Source organism: Bos taurus, chromosome 21 (genome assembly GCF_002263795.3).
Source record: "Bos taurus isolate L1 Dominette 01449 registration number 42190680 breed Hereford chromosome 21, ARS-UCD2.0, whole genome shotgun sequence".
NCBI classification, from domain to species: Eukaryota; Metazoa; Chordata; class Mammalia; order Artiodactyla; family Bovidae; genus Bos; species Bos taurus.
The window spans coordinates 31,614,605-31,636,362 of NC_037348.1; the positions used below are offsets into that span (position 1 = coordinate 31,614,605).

The window sequence follows — 21,758 nt, forward strand, 5'->3', positions numbered from 1 at the left end:
ATGAAAGTCTTCACACAAAATACACTATCCTCATATTCTCAACTATTTTGATTTGGAACTCAGGTCAAGCCTTCCTCACCACAGAGCCTTTGGGTGGTGTGAGAATAGCAGAGTTAATAAATGCAGAGCACAGCCTGATAGATTTTCTGGTCACATCCCAACAGCAGCCAAAGAGCATGGATGCATTCCACGGCGCACTTATGGGCTCGCCAGCACCAGTCTATGACAATTTTATTTAATCATAAAAAATATAATAGTAGTCAAATCTTTTTGTAGTTTTAGTTTACTGCTTTCTCAAGTGAAATAAATGGTCTCTCAGATTTCTTTTGCTTTCATCTCTCTGCTCTAAGTACAGTAGGATAAGGTTCCAATTAAGGTCCATTAAATGCTCACATTGATTCATGTGAGGCATTTTCTAGTTTCTTTTCCTAACACCATCTCAGTGCACCTCTGAGTTATTTCTGTGGTGTGTTTTCAGTTTAGCAGTTGCCCATATAGAGGAGAGTTATTTGGGTGTGAGGTCTCTCTTCCTCCTATTTCTGCAGCCCCAAATGGTGAGCAGAGATTCTCCTCCACTGCCTTCCAGACAAGCGTATGTTTATTACCTGTCAGGTATGTCCGGCTGAACTATGCATGCCCCTTGGGCGGGGGAGCTGGCAGCTGGACAGGGCCAGACTGACCCGCCCAGACCTCCCTTGGCAGCTGTGCTGGGGCAGTGCGTCGAGTGGCGGCCCAGAGACCCCTACGGGAGGACCTCCTCATGCTTCTGCATCCTTTGGGTCCACGAAGACAGAGAGTTCTCGTCAGTTTTCTCAACAGACGGGGACAAAGGCTCTGACAGCAGAGATGGCCTATCTAAGGTGGTATCAAGTGTCAGAGCTGACCGAGTGGATGCTCCAAGGATCTCCCCATTAAGAGCAGGGAATGTGGAAGGCAGACATTTCAATCATATCACAATTAACCTTTGTTCAGGCCCAGGGAATGTACTAATTTTACACTATGCTCATGACCTAATTTAATCTGCACAACAACCCTATGAGGTGTTATCAGTGTTATCCTGATTTAAGGAAACTGGCACCAGGAAGGTAAGGGTTTTGACCAGGATCACAGAGCTAGTAAGGTGTACAGTTGTGACCAGAACGTAGGTCATCTGGCTCCAGAGCCCACAATCCTCTCCTCACGCTACAAAAACATACTGCCCGGGCCTTGCAGCAGAGACCAGCTCATGGCTACCATGACAGAACTCCTACACACTAGGTTCTTTGACGAGTTATGCAGACCTAAGGTGTGTGATCCCAAAGGAACTACACACACATGAAGAAACTTGAGAAAAATATTTTAACCACCCCCCCCCGCCCCCCGCCCACTGAAGCTTGTTATTAAAGTGAATGACACGGTGATTTGGGGTCTTTAAGTGTAGTTTTTCCAACAGCGTATGCTTTCCGAGTGGGACACACGTATGAAAGAGACTTTCTGTGACAATGCCACCGACTCGACAAGCAAATATCCGAGACACCCCCTCTTATGGCTGAGAGTCAAGTAAACCTGGGCTCTGCATAATAAAGATGACATTTAAAAAATAATTCATTTGCAGTTTTTTAAGGAATCTCCACACTGTTCTCCATAGTGGCTGTACTAGTTTGCATTCCCACCAACAGTGTAAGAGGGTTCCCTTTTCTCCACACCCTCTCCAGCATTTATTACTTGTAGACTTTTGGATCGCAGCCATTCTGACTGGCGTGAAATGGTACCTCATAGTGGTTTTGATTTGTATTTCGGAGAACAGTGTGGAGATTCCTTAAAAAACTGGAAATAGAACTGCCTTATGATCCAGCAATCCCACTGCTGGGTATACACACTGAGGAAACCAGAAGGGAAAGAGACACATGTACCCCAATGTTCATTGCAGCACTGTTTATAATAGCCAGGACATGGAAGCAACCTAGATCAGCAGATGAATGGATAAGAAAGCTGTGGTACGTATACACAATGGAGTATTACTCAGCCATCAAAAAGAATACATTTGAATCAGTTCTAATGAGGTGGATGAAACTGGAGCCTATTATACAGAGTGAAGTAAGCCAGAAAGAAAAACACCAATACAGTACACTAACACATATATATGGAATTTAGAAAGATGGTAACAATAACCCTGTGTACGAGACAGCAAAAGAGACACTGATGTATAGAACAGTCTTTTGGACTCTGTGGGAGAGGGAGAGGGTGGGATGATTTGGGAGAATGGCATTGAAATATGTATAATATCATATATGAAATGAGTCGCCAGTCCAGGTTCAATGCACGATACTGGATGCTTGGGGCTGGTGCACTGGGATGACCCAGAGGGATGGTACGGGGAGGGAGGAAGGAGGAGGGTTCAGGATGGGGAACACATGTATGCCTGTGGAGGATTCATTTCGATATATGGCAAAACCAATACAGTATTGTAAAGTTTAAAAATAAAATAAAATAAAAAAAAAAATAATTTATTTGGCTGTGCTGGGTCTCAGGTGCAGCATGTGGCATGCGGGATCTTCATGGCATCTTTAGTTGTGGCATGCCAACTCTTAGTTGCGGCCTGTGGGGTCTAGTCCCCAAAGCAGGCATTGAACCTGGGGCCCCTGCATTGGGAGCCTGGAGTCTTAGCCACTGGACCATCAGGGCAGTTTTGAGGATGACATTTAATCATTACAATTTCTTGGCTCTATGTTATAGCCTGGGGGAAGTGACACTCAGGATAACCTGCCCAAGTTTATCACTCAAGTGCGGGGCGGGGCTAGGACATGGACTTAAGTCTGCCTCCAAAGTTTTCTCTCACACACTGCTGTTTTCTCAAACACAGGATTTGCCAAACCTTAAACACACTAGTTTCCTTTGTATCTCAGAACTACTGGCTCCAGCAAAAACAAAACTAAGAAGTTTCTCTTAGAATAAATTCAAATATAACTTACCATGCCAAAGAAATGGCTCTTAAAAGTTTTAGCTAAAAGTCAGTTTAGGAGGTTTGGTCACTAAAACAGAAGTGCTGTATTCTTTAAAATCTGGGGCCATTTTAACCTTTTCTGCAGTATAATGTCTAGAAGAGATAGATTATCTCAACATCCAATAATTCATTTAACAAATATTAAGTAATTACTATGTGCCAGACACTCCTGTAGGCACTGCAGACAAAGACTCTGTTCTTGACATACTAACACCTTAGTAGCATGGGGTGGGAGAGGGGAGACAGACAAAATAAATGTCGGGGTGGGCAACAAGTATATGAATAAAAATACAGCTAGGTAAAGGTGCAATGGGGCTGATTTTAGGTCATACGGTCAGGAAAGGCCACTCTGATAACATGATAACTGAGAAAAAAGCCTTTGAAAGTCACCTCCCGCTCCCGCCCCCGCCACTCCCCAGACCATGCTGATTTCTGGGGGAAAAGATTCCCAGGTAGAAAGCAATAAGAACAAAGTTTTGAGAGGTGTGTTTGCAGAACAGCAAGGAGACCAGTGTGGCTGCTAGAACATTTGTGATGACTACATTTAGAAATGAAAATTATTGAATTCAAGCACCTATATTGGCCTGGACATAACTTCTCACTTCATCATAGACTTACACATTTGTCTTCTGTCAGAGCTGGAAGGGCCCTTGGGAGCACCCAGCCTAACTCTTTTGACAGACAGGAAAGTGAAGTCCAGAGAAGGGCAGTGACTTGCTCAGGGTCACACAGCCGCATAGTTAGGAGAAGCCCTTACCTCCTGACTGCTGTTCCAGTGTTTGTTGTATGATGTTGGGCTTTAAGATCTCCTACGTCAGAAGAAGTGTTTTCTCTGTGATTACAGAAGTGTTTACAGTCTATCTCAGTGATTTAAAAAGGCACCCTTTAAGTCTGAACACCAAGGCAGGCCCAGAAAAAGTTAGTTTTATGACTGGTCATTAGTTACACTGTGACAAAACATTCCTTCTGGCCTCATTTTCCACACCCAGTAGAAGACTTCCAAGTGAGCCAAGGATGACTGACGACTGGACACACCGCCCACGCCCGGCGGCGGTGTTCAGCCTCGGCCCTTGCTCACAGGACCTGGTTTGGGTCCCTGGGACTGGGGTGCTGACGGTCGTGTGTGCGTTTTCTGCTGCTCTGTCCAGTCTTGGGACGGATCTCAGAGGATTAACTTCATGTCACTGTGTGGCTAAACCAAGCCCTCACAATGTCCCTCCTTATGCTCTTCGCCTCAGACACTGTTAGTGGGCTGCCAGCCTTTATAGTGCAGTGGAGAGGAAACTATGGTGAGGTTTCAGTTTCAAAGCTTCAATGTTAGATTTCAGACAGTTATTTCACTGGAGTGTTCTGAACCTGAGTTCCCCCAAACTGAGAAACTGAGAAGACAGGTGAAAGGATAGTTTGTTTCTGTTGTTCAGTTGCTGCTGCTGCTGCTGCCAAGTTGCTTCAGTCGTGTCCGACTCTGTGCAACCCCATAGACGGCAGCCCACCAGGCTCCTCCATTCCTGGGATTCTCCAGGCAAGAACACTGGAGTGGGTTGCCATTTCCTTCTCCAATGCATGAAAGTGAAAAGTGAAAGTGAAGTCGCTCAGTCATGTCCGACTCTTAGCAACCTCACGGACTGTAGCCTACCAGGCTCCCCCGTCCATGGGATTCTCCAGGCAAGAGTGCTGGAGTGGGGTGCCATTGCCTTCTCTGGTTCAGTTACTAAGTCATATCAGCTCTTTGAGATCTCATGCACTGCAGCATGCCATTCCCTGTCCTTCACCAACTCCTGGAGTTTGCTCAAACTCATATCCACTGAGATGATGCCATCCAACCATCTCATCCTCTGTCACCCCTTTCTCCTCCTGCCTTCAATCTTTCCCAGCATCAGGGTCTTTCCCAGTGAGTTGGCTCTTTGCATCAGGGGGCCAAAGTATTGGAGCTTCGGCTTCAGCATCAGTCCTTCCAATGAATATTCAGGGTTGCTTTTCTTTAGGATTGACTGGTTTGATCTCCTTGCTGTCCAAGGGACTCTCAAGAGTCTTCTCCAGCACAATTTGAAAGCATCAATTCTTCAGTGCTCAGCCTTCTTTATGGTCCAACTCTCACATCCGTACATGACTACTAGAAAAACCACAGGTTTGACTATACGGATCTTTGTCAGCAAAGTGATGTCTCTGCTTTTTAATACACTGTCTGGGTTTGTCAGAGCTTTTCTTCCAAGGAGTAACTGTCTGTTAATTTCATGGCTCAGTCACCATTATCTGCACAACCATGTTCTTTTCAGTTTACCATGCCAGAATTATGAATTCAGCCTACTGCTGACCCAGCTGTATTATTTAGTGCCATAAAGCTGATGATAACAGGGCCGCTGGGACGGCAGGGTCTGCCTTTCTTGAGCGTTCACTAAGAGTCTGGGCCTGTGTTGTCTCATTTAATTCACTCAGCAACACGGGCAGTACTGGTATTATGCCCTCCATTTCACAGATGAGGAAACTGAGGCTCACAATTTAGTAACTTGACCAAACCAAGGTCACAGTGCTAGGAAAGAACAGACTAAATGATTTCAAAGCCGGCTGTCTCCAGAGCCTGTGCTCTCATCCTCTGTGACATCTGACGTTTACTGCCATCAGAGATCAAGTTCAAAATCTGAAGTGCAGACTGACTCAAGATGGGAATCTAATCAGGTGCCATCTGAACTACTGCTGTGTCAATCACAGGCAGGGGGATTGGTGGGAGTACAGTGAGCCACGAATCAGGGCAAGATTCTGTACAGAGGGGGTGGGGAAAACATCCCTTTCACTGAACGCTGAACAGTGCTATACCTGGTCAGTGTCAGCCTTGAGTGGTGATGGTGTCCACTGAGGACTCAGAGAAGGTTTCCTTGGGGAGGCTGCCCATTACTCCAGTTAATTCCCTAGCAACGCAGCCACTCAGCCAAGGAGGGATTTCCTTGCAAACCTTTCAGGTGGTCTTGGAGTAAAAAGGTACTTACTATGAGTAGGAGGTACTTCAAACTACCCTTGTATGGGAAAAGCAAGATGGGGACACCAAAGAGATGAGGGGCGTAAAGATATCTTTTGTTTGGATTCTGTGATGTTGGTGACTTTTCCGACAAGCGGCCAAAATCGCTAACTGGCAAATTTCTCCATTCTAACACCAGCCAGGTCACTCACCGGAAGCCTCCAAATAAATCTTTCAGTTCAGTTCAGTCCAGTCACTCAGTCCAGTCTGACTCTTTCCGACCCCATGAATCGCAGCACGCCGGGCCTCCCTGTCCATCATCAACTCCTGGAGTTTACCCAAACTTACGTGCATCAAGTCAGTGATGCCATCCAGCCATCTCATCCTCTGTTGTCCCCTTCTCCTCCTGCCCCCAATCCCTCCCAGCATCAGGGTCTTTTCCAATGAGTCAACTCTTCGCATGAGGTAGCCAAAGGATTGGAGTTTCAGCTTCAGCATCAGTCCTTCCAATGAACACCCAGGACTGATCTCCTTTAGGATGGACTGGTTGGATCTCCTTGCAGTCCAAGGGACTCTCAAGAGTTTTCTCCAACACCACAGTTCAAAAGCATCAGTTCTTTGGTGCTCAGCTTTCTTCACAGTCCAACTCTCACATCCATACATGACCACTGGAAAAACCATAGCCTTGACTAGATGGACCTTTGCTGGCAAAGTATTGTCTCTGCTTTTTAATATGCTAACTTATATGCAGAGAAATAAATCTTTAGGCAGAAGTTATTTTTAATTAGGAAGTTTATTTGTTCTACTTTTGGGAACAAACCCCATAGCTTCCTTTGTTGCTGTAAATACTGAGAGTAATTCCAAGATAGTTATATTGTTGAAGTTCTTAGGCTCTTCGTTAGGCATGATACATTATTATTTTGTGAAAGGGAACTGTATCTGTCACACAAAGAAAATAGAGAAAGCTGAACGTGTGTGTGACAGCTCAAGAATAAGCTGCCAACACTGGAAGAACAGAAAGGCCTTGAAGGCTGGAGTTTTCACTCTGAACCCACCATAGCACACTCTACTCTTAGACCTGGATGAGGCTGGAGGAGTTTACCAAATGGGTGTGACCTAGGACCATCTGCCTTTGAGAAAAACAAGGAGCAAAGCAAGAATGTTTGCACAGGAATTAGGGCACCTCTGAAAGTTCCAAAAGCTAAAATGGAGCTCTGGGAAACTGCCACTCTTAAAACACAACTCTGCGTCCCTCACGGGCAGGTGGTATGCAACTGGGAGACTGCCCCTGTTTTTGTTTGCAGGGAAATGTCTGAGGTGAGCACAACATTTTAGGAACCTCTAGTCGATTACCTTTCGATTTTCTTACTAAGTCATGAAGCAACAAAAGACTTGGAAACTTCGTGTCACACAGCTTAGGCAGAATCTAGTTTCACAAGCCTCACTGTCCAGCTGACTGGCCAGTTCTGACCACCGCCCCCTCCTCTGCCCCCCACAATCAACGGCCGAGCAGATGATGACACAGTCTGCCTGACTCCCTTCAGAGAAGCTGATGGGGGAGGGTGGGCCAATGGGATCCTTCCTCCTTTCAACTATCACAGGAGATTCCAGCTCTGATAGCGGGAATCTATGGGGTCTTACCAGATGAAAAAGTCAGTCACTAACTAAAATGAATATGCAAAGGTGCTTATTCCCAATACAGTAATATGCAGGCGGTCAAATCATCTGTCATTTGAGTTAATTTAATTATCAGACCACATTTAATTATCCAATATAAAATGTAAATAAAGTGAAGGCCTGACAGCACATACTAATTACGTTCATTATAATAATTAAATGGGAAGGAACTTAGAGTCATGAAAGTACTATAAAATACAAGGAAGCTTTTGATTAAAATTTTTTTAATTAGAAACTGCAACCCTACAGGAAACAGATGATTGGTTCTATCAAGGATGGGGCATTGCTTTTATTATCCAGGTTTCTCTTCTAAAGTCATCCTTGGTATCATGGGGCTCAGTCCTTCCAGTTAATAGACTAAATGGTGGCAAATAAAAAGTGCCAATCCTTTATGCACAACAGTTTACCTAATAAAACAGCCTTCAGTTGCAGCAGGAGTTCAGGGTCTCCTGTCTTATAAAGACACAAGCTGTTTCCCTGGAAGGAATAAAAGATCCTCTGTGGACAAACAGGCCTGCAAATTAACATGATTTCTGCCTGATGATAAGGAAACATTAAATCAGTTGAGCATCATAATTTCTCCTCTGAAATTTCTCAGATTTAAAGAAAGTGGCATGAGGTTAAATAAATTCACTTTCATAATAACAGAAGTGAGGCAGAAAGGGCATCAGGACTGCCCACCAGGAGACTGGATTCTGTGAATTCTTGCTGGGCAATTCCTGTTCCTTCTCTGAGCCTCAGTTTCTCCAATTCTTTATGTCATTTCAGGGGGCTTATTTCACCTTGCTGAATCCCAATACCTCACCTGTCTGTGAGGTAGGAATAATTTTTCTGCTTACAGCCTCAGTGAAATGCTAATGAGGAAGGTCCAAGAGACAACAGATATGAGGGGTAGTAGAAAGAATTCTTGGATGGCATCACCAACTCGACGGACATGAGTCTGAGTCAGCTCCGGGAGATGCTGAAGGACAGGGAAGCCTGGTGTGCTGCAGTCCACAGGGTTGCAGAGAGTCAGACGCGACCGAGCGACTGAACAACAAAGCATTCTATGAATGTAAGAGGTTATGCTTAGAAACAGCATCTCCTTAAGGTTCAGTGTCTCAGTGGCTGGCAATTACTATCATTTCTAGCAATTTCTGATTTCTTCTCTAGCTGATACCTAGTGTTAGTCTCTCAGTCGTGTCTGACTCTTTTCGACCTCATGGACCGTAGACCGCCAGGCTCTTTTGTCCACGGGATTCTCCAAGCAAAAGTACTGGACTGGGTTGCCATTCCCTTCTCCAGGGGATCTTCCCAACTCAGGGATCGAACCCAGATCTCCTGCATCGTAGGCAGATACTTTACTGTTTTAGCAATTGCATTAGGACTGAACTGACTTCTCTGACCTTCCATCAAATCAGAAGTGGATGTCCAGGTAAGATTCAATCTTTCTGGGAGGCAAGGTGTTGGGAAAGGAGGTCTGGCCTTTTTTTTTTTTTTTTTTAACTTTTCTAACTTCTTACTCATAGTGAACTTAGCTCTCCACAATTATCTCTAAACCCCAGAGCATCTTCTTCCCTGACTGAGAAGCCACAGGGTCTCTGTCTCCTCCTTGCACCGCTTGCTGCTCTCTCTGCCCACTGAATCTGCTTTTCTCTTGTTCCAGCAGGCCCAGGCACTACTTTGCCATCAGGTCCATGTCAGTTTTAGCATGCCATTTCCAAACACCAGTTCCCCGACCCCACTCCTCACTGACTCTGGTGAGCCCAGAGACACTTAGAGATGTGTTTTACCTGCCGGGGAGGAGAGCAGAAAGAGTCTCTGAAACCCCACACAGTTCAGTAAATTCATCACAACACAGTTGATTTAAGCAGAGAGTTTCAAACCATCCCTAAACATGAGTGCACTGAAGGAACTAAACCTTTTGCTGTAGAACTGTACAGTAAAACATCATCACACACACAAATTACTCACCTCTTTACAAGGCAGGAGACAGTGTCATGATAAATAGTAAATGACTTAGGTATAGAGCAGGAAACTGTTAGGTAGACCACAGGCTGGCTACATAAGATAAAGTCATGGAGCCATTAAAAGTGATGCTCACAAAGAAGGCTTCTGATATAATGTGAAGTGTATAAAGCAGGCTAGGACTGTATATACAATGTGACCTCAGCTAGGTAGAAATGTTCATAGGGGGACAGAATGTGGGTGAAATGAGTGAAGGTGTCAAAAGGCACAAAATCCCAGTTATAAGGTAAGTAAGCTCTGGGGACGTAATGTACAGCATGGTGACTAGAGTTAACAACACCGTATTGCATATGTGAAAGTTGCAGAGAGTACATCTAAACGTTCTCATCACACAAAAAAATGAACTATGTGAGGTGATGACTGTTAACTAAATTTATTGTGCTAATCATTTTGCAACACAACCATGATCAAGTCTTCACACTGTACACACTTAAAACCAATACAATGTTATATGTCAATTATATCTCAACAATATTAACAGCAAAATGTTCACAGAAAAGAGACTGCAAGGAACCTGCCAAAACGGTAACAGTGGCTGTCTCAACAGTGAGATCAGGAATGACTGGGACTCTGCTTCCTTCTTTACCCTTGCTTATCTTTTTCATGATGAGTAAATGACCAACCTAGACAGCATATTGAACAGCAGAGATATTACTTTGCCAACAAAGGTCTGTCTAGTCAAGGCTATGGTTTTTCCTGTGGTCATGTATGGATGTGAGAGTTGGACTATAAAGAAAGCTGAGCACTGAAGAATTGATGCTTTTGAACTGTGGTGTTGGAGAAGACTCTTGAGAGTCCCTTGGACTGCAAGGAGATCCAACCAGTCCATCCTAAAGGAGATCAGTCCTGGGTGTTCATTGGAAGGACTGATGCTAAAGCTGAAACTCCAATACTTGGGCCACCTCATGCGAAGAGTTGACTCATTGGAAAAGACCCTGATGCTGGGAGGGATTGGGGGCAGGAGGAGAAGGGGATGACAGATGGCTGGATGGCATCACCGACTCGATGGACATGAGTTTGAGTGAACTCCGGGAGTTGGTGATGGACAGGGAGGCCTGGCGTGCTGCAATTCTTGGGGTTGCAAAAAGTCAGAGACGACTGAGTGACTGAACTGAACTGAACTGAAGGGACACTTTTGTAACCAAAAGACAAACTTTTGAAGGGAAACAGAATGCAGTTTAGTAGGTCAAATGTATACACATGAAGAAAAGATAACCTAACAGGAGATGTTCCTCCTTGAGTAGCTTGTGAGAGAGAGACTTGTGAACCTGTGGGGCCTGGCCTGCGGGAAGGGCATAGCATCTGTCCAGAGGTGCTGGCTGGGGAGAGTGCTGTGTGAGTGCTCCCATGGTGGGAGAGGAGAAAGGTCTGCCCTCCAGGCAACGAGGTCTTTAAAAGAGGAATTTTTCTATGTATGACACTTATTCTGGCAAGGGTCCGCATTTCCTGTATTTTAATCATGGAAATCTTTCAGGGATGGACTGCATATTTTTTAACCTTCTTAGAGGGAAGGTATGCAGCACACATTTTGCCTCCATGCTCACCCAGGGCCAGCACTGGGGGCATCAACAGTCATCTGGGGAAATAAAACACTGGGTTAGTGTCCCTGTAAACCCCAATGGCTACACCTGCTAAGTCCTTGGGCTTGTCTTATTTCTTCTAACTTCTTTCTCCTTATCACATAGGCAGTTTCATTAACGCTTAGTGTGTAGGTTGTCACCTTGTATTTGGCCCTGGCACTACAACTATCTCCTGTCCTTCTCCTGCCCTGATCTAGATTACTGCTGCTGCTGCTAAGTCGATTCAGTCATGTCCGACTCTGTGCGACCCCATAGATGGCAGCCCACCAGGCTCCGCCGTCCCTGGGATTCTCCAGGCAAGAACATTGGAGTGGGTTGCTATTTCCTTCTCCAATGCATGAAAATGAAAAGTGAAAGTGAAGTCGCTCACTCATGTCCGACTCCTAGCGACCTCACGGACTGCAGCCTACCAGGCTCCTCCATCCATGGGATTTTCCAGGCAAGAGTACTGGAGTGGGGTGCCATTGCCTTCTCCAGGTCTAGATTATTGCAGGCTAATAAACCTAGTAAGCACATTTATTACAGAGTTGCCTAAAATAAAAAATTAGGAAACTTGGAGTGAGGGTTGTTTGCTGGCCTTTTTCTCAGATATAATCCACACAATTAGAGTTGCTGAGTAGGAGGCTTTAGATAAATTAGGTTTTCAGGAATTATAATCTGATACGTTATGCCATAACTCTGTTTTTTAAAATAAGGAGAAATAAAGTATTTTATTATTGTTATTTTTAAAATAAAATCTGTAAAACAGGTTTCCCAACATTTTAAGGCAACAGAACCCTATTTACAAATGAAATCTTGCTCAGAAACCAAATAAAACAGTTAAAAGCAAAAGGATTCTGGATGATTCAAGGGGGTAAGGCCCAAGCCCTGTCTTCTCAGGCTCCCCTCCAACACCATCTGGCACCCTGTTAAGCACCTCGGCAGAAGCCAAAGACCAAGAGCAGTTTCATAAAGCAACAGACTCTGATGCTATTTGCAAAGTGATGCAAGTTGAAAGATGTTATCTATTTCATCCAAACAAACAAACAAAATGAATAAAGCATCAGAATCTACATGGTAAGGGAGGAGACACTTCTCTGTGGCTTAACAAGAATATTTGATGAAAAATATTTTATTTTTATAGCTCTAAGAGGAGGTCCTCGTGCTGATCTAGGGCTGATCCTGTCTTTCTAGAGAGGAGAAGCCAGAGACATATCCCTGGAGCCTACCTCAAGGGCCTCACACAGAACAGATGGGTTCCAGCAGGCTCGCCTGCCTTTTCTCACTCCAATACCTCACACTCTCAGGGCTGGGGAAGTCTGAGGAACGCTCCTGGGCCCCTTACCTGGTTATCTGGGTGGCTGACAGTGAAGTAGCCCACACAGACGATGACCTCATGAAGGAGGCTTTCACAGGAGACGAGGCTGCAGTGGCCCAGCAGGGAGCTGGCGATGTGCCGGAACGCAAGGGACAAGCCCTCTGCCCCTACGATAGACTGACAAAGACAAGGAGCAGTTAGAACTCCGCAGCCAGGGACAGCCAGAGCTGCAGCAGAGCTCTGCACAAACCACAAAGCAAGCCTGGGCCCCGTGCACTTTGTGCCACGCTGCCAGGAAAGCCTATGAAATTTTGAAAGCACAATGCTTAACAGCTCAGTTCAAGGATTCTTGCTCTAATAAGTGACCGTACTAAATGCAACACTTATTACCCTGAAAAAAAAAAGAAAAGAAAATAGAGCGTAGCAGACCAGATGCCTGTAACTATGTGGATCAAGATGTTATTCACCTAAAGCATGAGTATTTATCCCATTTTTAATGAGGTATTTTTTTTCATTGCACAAATAGTCTCACTGTAGAAAACTTGGAAAAATTTAAAGATATTAAAATTCACCTGCAAATCTACCATTTAGCTAACTTCCAATACTTTTTTTTTTGAAGGAGAAAAATATTTTCTCATATTCAGGGATTAAAATACAATTCTAATTATTTACTTAAGTTCAAAAACAAAATAGATATAAATAACAACTAGTTGTTATTCAAATAGCTCCCCAGCTCCCAAAAGAATGTAAAAAATCCCCAACAAACACCTCCCCCCAAAAAAACAAACAATGAAGCCCCCTTGGTTACGAGGCTTCTGGGATCCTTTCTCAAGACAGGCAAGGGGCTGCCCGTGGTGGGCAACGCGGGAGGAGAGCCTGAGTCTGTCTGTGCAGCCTGAAGCTTCTATTTAATAAACATGTCAAACAGACAGAGCGACAGGAGGGCAAAGGGGAGAGGCGAAGCCCACAGAATACACTCGCAGCCCACACTGGAATGAAGCACCACTGCTGGCCTGTGGGATATGGCAGCGTTTTAAACTCATCTCTTGATTGGAGGTCTTGGCTGGCTTGAACCAGGTCAGATCTGTTGCAGCTTGGAAGTTTCAATGAATTCACTGTCTAACCCTGTTGTGAAACACAGTCTTTTTAATTAATGCTGTTGAAACGAAATTACTGCTAAATTTTAAGAGTGCCTTCTGCCTCAGTTTCATTGCATTGAGACAAAATGTTTTTCAAGCCCCAAAGAGACTTCAGGAGGGCCTCGATCCTTTAAATCAGGAGTGACACCTTCTCAGCTCAGCCCTTATTTAATTAGTTGTGTCCAGCTTGCTGTGACCCAGTGCCCTCTGTTTAACCTTTACTGATAAGAGCAGGTCAAGGGGCATGCAAGTTTGAATATAAAAATTAAACCAATTTTTCAAGGAAACCATATTTCCTTTTTAGCCAGAATTAATTGCCAAGTCAGTACATTGATTTGTTTCTTGAGACCACCTTCAATTGTAAAAACTGTCAAAGAGTATGCAATATACAATACCCGGGATCTCAAGGCCATCTGTGCCAATATGAATTCAGAGTGAAATAAAAGTCTTTGCTGAAGGGAGAAAAATATTTTGACAGCCTTATTAGTATACAATGAAATGGAACCAGTTAAGAAAATATTCTAATGGATAACCTTTTGTTACCACTATGCAACACGTTGTCACACAGAACAATTACGTAGGTTTATGGCTCTGAAGAAAGGTACAGGAACAGTGGGAATGCGGCACTCAGTACTTAACCTTCTGATTCAACACCTGCAAGATGCAACGTCGGGTAAATTCTTCACCCCTTTGGAATCTGAGTCAGTCTACAGGGCCTACTATGTGCTAGCTTTGTTGTTGTTTGGTCATTAGGTCGTGTCCGACTCTTTGCAACCCCATGGGCTGCAGCACACCAGGCTCCTCTGTCCTTTATTGTCTCCTGGAATTTGCTCAAATTCATGTCCATTGAGTTGGTGATGCTATCTAGCCATCTTATCCTCTGCCATCCCCTTCTTCTCTTGCCTTCAATCTTTCCCAGTATCAGGGTCTCTTCCGATGAACTGGCTCTTTGCATCAGGTGTCCAAAGTATTGGAGCTTCAGCATCAGTCCTTCCAGTGAATATTCAGGGTTGATTTCCTTTAGGATTGACTGGTTTGATCTCCTTGCAATCCAAGGGACTCTCAAGAGTCTTCTCCAACACCACAGTTCAGAAGCATCAATTCTTTGGTGCTCAGCCTTTGTCATGGTTCAGCTCTCATATTACTATGCTGACAAAGGTCTGTGTTGACAAAGCTACGGTTTTGCCAGTAGTCCTTTATGGATGTGAGAGCTGGACCATAAAAAAGGCTGAGCACTGAAGAATTGATGCTTTTTAACTGTGGTGTTGGAGAAGACTCTTGAGAGTCCCTTGGATTGCAAGGAGATCAAATCAGTCAATCCTAAAAGAAATCAACCCTGAATCTTCATTGGAAGGACTGATGCTGAAACTGAAGCTCCAATACTTTGGCCACCTGATGTGAAGAACTGACTCATAGGAAAAGATCCTGATGCTGGGAAAGACTGAAGATGGGAGTAGAAGGGGATGACAGAGGATGAGATGTTTGGATGGCATCACTGACTCAATGGACATGAGTTTGAGCAAACTCTGGGAGATGATGAAGGACAGGGAAGCCTGGCATGCTGGTAGTCCATGGGGTTGCAGAGTCGGACACAACTGAGCAACTGAACAACAACTCACATCCGTACATGACTACTGAAAAAACCATAGCTTTGACTATATGGATCTTTGTCAGCAAAGTGACATCTCTGCTTATTAATATGCTGTCTAGGTTTGTCACAGCTTTCCTTCTAAGGAGCAAGCTAGCTAGCACAGTGCTTTTATGTAGTCTCATTTAATCCTTAGGCTTGTGAGGTAAGTGTTTTTAATCTCTATTTTAAAAATAAGAAACTGAAGTTTAAGGACTCATACGACTTGTCTCGGAGAAGGCAATGGCACCCCACTCCAGTACTTTTGCCTGGAAAATCCCATGGACGGAGGAGCCTGGTGGGCTGCAGTCCATGGGGTTGCTAGAGTCAGACACCACTGAGCGACTTCACTTTCACTTTTCACTTTCATGCATTGGAGAAGGAAATGGCAATCCACTCCAGTGTTCTTGCCTGGAGAATCCCAGGGACGGGGAAGCCTGGTGGGCTGCCGTCTGTGGGGTCACACAGAGTCGGACACGACTGAAGTGACTTAGCAGCATGACTTGTCTAAGGTCATACAATGCAAATATTGTATATTTGTACCACATTTACTTGAGCACTGCACACTTGATCAGATGTCTATCTACATCAATAATGTCTGTGTGGAAAGATGTTTTTGCTTTAGCATGCTAAACAGACTACAGTGGTTGGTTAAGAAAACAACTATAAATCTTTGCCAGTCCTCCCTTTGAGAGAAGGGACCTATGTCTTCTCTTGAATCTGGAAAGCTGTAACCAATAGAGTATGGCTGATATATAACTATAGCACTTCAGAGGCCAGGTCATAAAAAGCCATACAGCTTCTGTCTGGTCCTTGGGGAGCACATGTTTTCCAGAAGTTTCCTCTCAGGATACTCCTACTGAGAACACAGACACAACGATGCTCTGAGAAGCCCAAGTCACGTAGCGAAGCCATATGTAGAGTCTATGGCCAGTAGTCCCGGTGAACCCGGTCTTTGAGGATTCCTGGGCATAAAATATGAGCGTGAAGGAGCCTCCAGCTGATTTCAGTTCCCAGCTATCTGAGTCAACCTGCTCCTTCTCTCCACACTCTCCACCCCAGGATTCGAGCCCCTCAGCGGAAGCCCTACATCGTGGAGTAGTGACGAGCCACCCCCACTGTTAAAAGCCCTGCTGGAACTGCAGACCCACAGAATCTATGATCATGATAAAATGGTTGCTGTTTACCCCACTAAGTTTGTTTTTAAATGGATAAAAGTAACTGGTGCAATAAGGTAATCACTGGTAGATGTATTAAAGGCCCTGAGGCTAGCAATTCCAGGCATCCGGGTCCCTGCACATCCTGACATATGAGAGTAAGAGAAAAACACGTGCTGGACTCTGAGCACCAAAAGGATGGCAGCCAAGAGGAAAGGCCCCTGTAGGCTTTCCTAGCCCATGGTTAACGGGAAAAGGGAACCTGGAAACAGTGTCTGGGGAGAGAATGAGAAATTGTGATGGCAAAATTGACTAAAATAAAAGAAGACAGGGGAGTCAGGGAAGAGATCAAGAAAAGAAGATACAGCAGGGAAGAATTAAGAGAAATACAGAGTAACAGGAAGGACAGAGGAGAAAGAAGCAAAAGAACTGTTGGGTACCAGTCAAGAAAAGACATTCCACTCAGGAGGTGGGCATTTCACTCTAAGAATGGCTGGAACACTCCTGAGTCACTTTGGTATCTTTCCTGAGGTTGAAGCAAACGTGGTTCAAGAAGGGGGTATATTTTGGGCTTGATGAGGCAAGGAGCTGGAGAGGAGAAATCTTGGTTTTTATCTTAGTTTGGCATGAAGAGTTCCAGAAATAGGTTTTACATTTTTCTCACTTATTGGCCATTGTGCCTAAAGGCCCCGAGGGAGCAGAGCTGGAAGGAGTTGGGTGGTTCTCCTTTTGAGTGAGGCTGGACAGGCTGTGAGCTCATGGAGGTGTGAGGGTGGGGCAGGGACCTGGGGCTCCCTGACACGCAGAGTGACTGATGGAATGGCCCACTTAATGGAAATGCTCATGTATGAAGTGGAGCCCCCTGCAGCAAAATAAATCCTGGTCAGAAGACCCATAGAACCAGAAACTGAGGAATACTTTTTATTTGTTGTTTGCTTTTCACAATCCCTGGTAACAAAAGAAATCACTCTAGTTGGATCTAGCCCATGGGTAGCCTGTTGGTCCCCATATTCTGAGGACATAAAATGAGCATATCTTGATTTCCAAGCTGTTTCCAGATACAACATAGTGGGGTTGAGTCTTCATAAAACACAAATGTTATGTTTTATACCAGAGGCCAGAGCCACTGACTGGCATTTGCTCTTGTTAAAGGTGCAGCTGTAACCGCTCGGAACTTTACATATTGTGTAGTTACCACCTCAGGCTAGTTTAAGTGCTTTGAAAACTGAAAAGCATTAACCCCAAGGAAGAGACTTCTGTTCTCTTCCTTGGGAGGGGTAAACTAACTCTACAAAGTTGAAAGATACTGAATCCAGTGGTACAATTGACTCATAATTTCCAGCTGTCAAGAGAACAAGAATTACACATTTGTCACTAGCTACAAAATAGAAGTGTTTCTTCCATTTTGCCATGGCCAAAGACCACACTTTTCATACGTCTGTATCTCTGTAACCTTTTTCCCTTTAAGCAAAGCAATTCATCTAAATTATGGGTTCATCATCTGCCAAGTTTGTTCCTTTTTTAATGAAATCACTTGACAGTTAATAAACTGAAAGAGAAAGTCTACTCCTTGGGGCTTGCTCTGTTCCAAAGGTTCAGTGTTTTTGAAAATTAAATTTCCTACATGAAAAAAAATCTGTTTCTAAGCTGACAGTCTGGTGTTGCAGCACAAAGCAATTTTTCTTTCTTTAGCTATAAAAACTTAATTTATAGGGGTTTGCACATTTAACTACACATGCACTTTACATTGGACACCAGTCAGTTAAATCACCCGTAGAAAGTCATCAATCAGAACAATTTATCTAATTTTGGTTCTGCTTATATAAGAAACCATTACTTTCCTTAATATTTAAATGTTTATAGGATGATAATGGTTTTTCTAAAGAAATCAAGACAGAAGATTTCTAAGTAGCAGAGTGGCATAGGCTGGGGTTCATATAACCATGGGTACCAGTCCTGGCTCAGCTATGTGTAGCCCTGGGAAATTACTTAGCTGCCAGCATTCCCATCTGTAAAATGGGTATAATAATATTTTGGAGGGCAGTCATGACAATAAATAAGAAAGCATATGCAGAGCACTTAATACAGTTCCCAGAATATAGTAGCTTAATAAATAGCATGTATTGTAATTCCTATTATTGTAGCTTATTCCTGATACTCCACTCCAGGAGAAGAACCTCTCATCATATCTATATGAAATTATTAACTCTCGGTTGGTTAACCAACTCCTGGTACCTGGAAAGCAGGCAGATCAAGAACTGCGAAGCTGTTGAAGAAACGCAAACTCTGGATGGCCACTTGGACTGTGCTCTGAGCATAGCTCTCCTTGGGACTCGCAGTGCTGGGGTCCGAGATCGTGCCGTGGAAGAGGACGCAGTAGAGCATGTGCAGAACTCCAGCCAGGTCTGTGGCCTGAAGAGCAGCTGCCAGCCCTGTGGGATCCTGGCGATTATCGTCAAATATGCTGTACGACCTGACAAAGAAACATTCAACTCTTTAAGAGAAATCTACTTAAAGGATGTTAGCATTTTTACAGGTCAAATGGAACAAGACAAGCAGACCGTTAAAAGCAAACCATGTGAGTTGTGCAGGGAGGTAACAAGAAACCTCAAGAAATAAAGGCAGCCCTCCCCCGCCCCGGTGCACTGTGGCCTGCCCTTTTCTCCAGCTGGGAGGCCAGGCTGCTGCGCCAGTGGCAAGGGAGCATGCTGCGGCCAGTGCTGAGGCTGCTATTGCCCCCGGGCCCTCTGCAGTCTGGGCAGCCCCGCTGTGTTTAGACTCCAGGTCTGCAGGAACTGGACAGAGTCCATGAGAGCTGCTGAGACTCGGAAGTCAGAACACCATGGCTTGCTTTCTGGATACACTTGGGGGTCTTCTCAGGGGAAGCAGTTATCAGGAAAGCATGAGGCCTCAAAAACCCAGCAGTGTGCTGGTATACTGTGACAGGGAGACACTTCAGCTGCTTTTGAAGGCACAGTTCTGTCATCAAGGAGCACTGGAAGGACAGGTTGCAGGGGCCAGATTCCCAAGAACAAGCTGGTGCTGGATTAGCTTTATACAAACCACCTTGGAGTCAGCTTAGCAACAATGGCAGGCAATGCTGTGGATAAGCAAGAAGCAGTGGTAGTGGCAAACGATTCCTAAAGTCAACGGGAAGTGTTGTTGTTCAGTCGCCAAGTCGTGCCTGACTCTTTGTGATCCCACGGACTGCAGCACGCCAGGCCTCCCTGTCCCTCACTATCTCCTGGAGTTTGCCCAAGTTCATGTCCATTTCATTGGTGAGGGTTTGTTATATTTGTCTCACTCTTGAACTCAGGTATACATGAAGTATCTAGTGACCACGAGCCTACAGTTTAATAAGTAAGTGCGTCTGGCAAGCATTCATTCACCCCCTTTCCCCCCTACATCCAGGTTTCTCTCTCCTTCTCCCAGCCAACATGCTTCAGGTGGGGCCCCCTTCCTATTCACTCTGGCTCAAGGGTGAATAGGTCTAAGGTAAGGGGTACATTCTATTTCTCTGATGGTTCAGCAAGGTTTGGGGATGGCACGTGTCACTGTCAGAGCTGATGGAATGGAGGGAGATTTTTGTGCTGAAATGCCTGGAGAGAAGGCCTCACTTTTTCTCCCAGGGTCTGAATCGGAGACGGAAGGTCGGTAGCCGCGGCGGCCATGTGCTCTACCCACTGTACAAGTGCTCAGGTCTCAGTGTTGTTCCAAGGGGGTCAGTCACCTTCCTTCATGGGACAACATGTCTTTACGTTTCTGTCACAGGTTGATGCCCTTCCCTACTTTCAACACTAACTCAGGTTCCTCCTGACCTTCCCTTTTCTACTGTTATTGTTCCTTTCAACAGGAATCTAGAAGAAGAGAGAGGCACTGAAGATCTACGCTTATCTTGTACACTTGCCCAGAAGCACAGAAGAGATGCCACTAAGTAACTACAAATTTGAAAGTGTTGGCTGGCAAGTTTCTAGTATCTTGTCTGGTTTTCTAATCCATAACTTATCCCTAAAGGGATTATTGTATTCATTCTGATTTGCTAGTTTCATCAGAGTTTTACTCATAACCACAGTAAGCACTTTCTGAATGTGCACTATTTCTGGTATTGCTAAGAACGTGGCATGACACTGACACTTGTTCTCTTCTCAAGAAAGCGGCTCTTATGAAATACTATCATCTCATCTGCATGGCAGGACCTGCTAACTACACTCACGCCTTCCACCTCGCCTCATTCCTAGTTCTTCACAGTTGGTGGAGAACGTATGGTTCTCCTGATTGCACGCACGACACAACTGAGACCCTCAGAGATTCAGGGAGATGTTTGAGGTCATAAATATTTGTCAGTGGCAAAGGCAGGGGTACCACCCAAAATTCTGACCCTTTAAAGGCGATGCTTTGTCCAAACACCAAAACATTAGGCCAAATAGGTGACCTCTTCTTTTATCTCCATGTCTTAAGTAAAATCTTGGGATAAACTGTTAAACAAATTACACAGATTGTAATGTAATTCTGTATCATCATAGAGAGACACTTTCTGTCTTATGGGATTCAATAAAAACAGAAAGTTAAGAAATGTTATTTATTTGCTTAGAGATATATTGAACCTTTACACAAACTGTTAGCTAATGTCAGTTTAGTTTGCCCTTCCTTCCATTATAGCCCTAAGAGTTAGGGGTCAGACCATGACTAAAGACTGAGTAGAGATTAATCTCTCCAAGTGGAGATTAATGTGCCTGAGTTTATTATATAGATTCCAAAAAGGGGTCTGTGTTTGTTTAACCAATGCCTTTTAGAACCAATGACAATCAGAAGACTTCTCCCTAAAGTTAATTTCTAATAGGCTTTCAGAAGCTTGGAGCTGAGTGACATCATGGCTGGTGACAAGAGTTTTTCTGCGATTTGCTCTGTGATTCAGCATGGTGACCTCCCTCTTACCGCCTGTGCTGTTTTTAACCTGATTATCATCATATTCAAATGCAGATATTCAGGGATACAGCATTATCATTTAGAATACTTTGTAACAGTTAATCTTTGCAAGCATTTTTGAAATGACATGACTTCACTGCTACTATTTCTTCAAAAGAATACATTTTTTAAAAAGGCAGCAAGTGAAGATCATAGTGGTTTCTCTTCTCTCCACCCCTTCCCCACCCCACTCCCCCACCCCATTAGGAAAACACGAAACTATAAAACAACATAACTCAGGATCTTTTGCAATATTCTTCTGATGAAATAAAAATGCTGATTCAGAAAAATCAATTAAAATAGCATTCAAGAACTCAGATGTGGAAATGGTTCAAAATGTATATAATATTGCTTTGTGGAAAGGATGATTCAT

At 44.3% G+C, this 21,758-nt stretch overlaps 1 protein-coding gene across 4 annotated transcripts in view; it reads right to left on the bottom strand.

The window, feature by feature from the left end:
- The window catches only part of SCAPER (S-phase cyclin A associated protein in the ER), a 423,604-nt gene that overhangs the window by 18,207 nt on the left and 383,639 nt on the right, over positions 1 to 21,758 (bottom strand). For all 4 annotated transcript variants that reach the window (XM_010817116.3, XM_010817115.3, XM_059879316.1 and 1 more), the window contains exons 28-29: positions 18,656 to 18,893; positions 12,525 to 12,674 (exon numbers count right to left, since the gene is read on the bottom strand). In XM_010817116.3, coding sequence (XP_010815418.2) covers positions 12,525 to 12,674; positions 18,656 to 18,893 — 388 coding nt within the window. The remainder of the gene's footprint in view (positions 1 to 12,524; positions 12,675 to 18,655; positions 18,894 to 21,758) is intronic.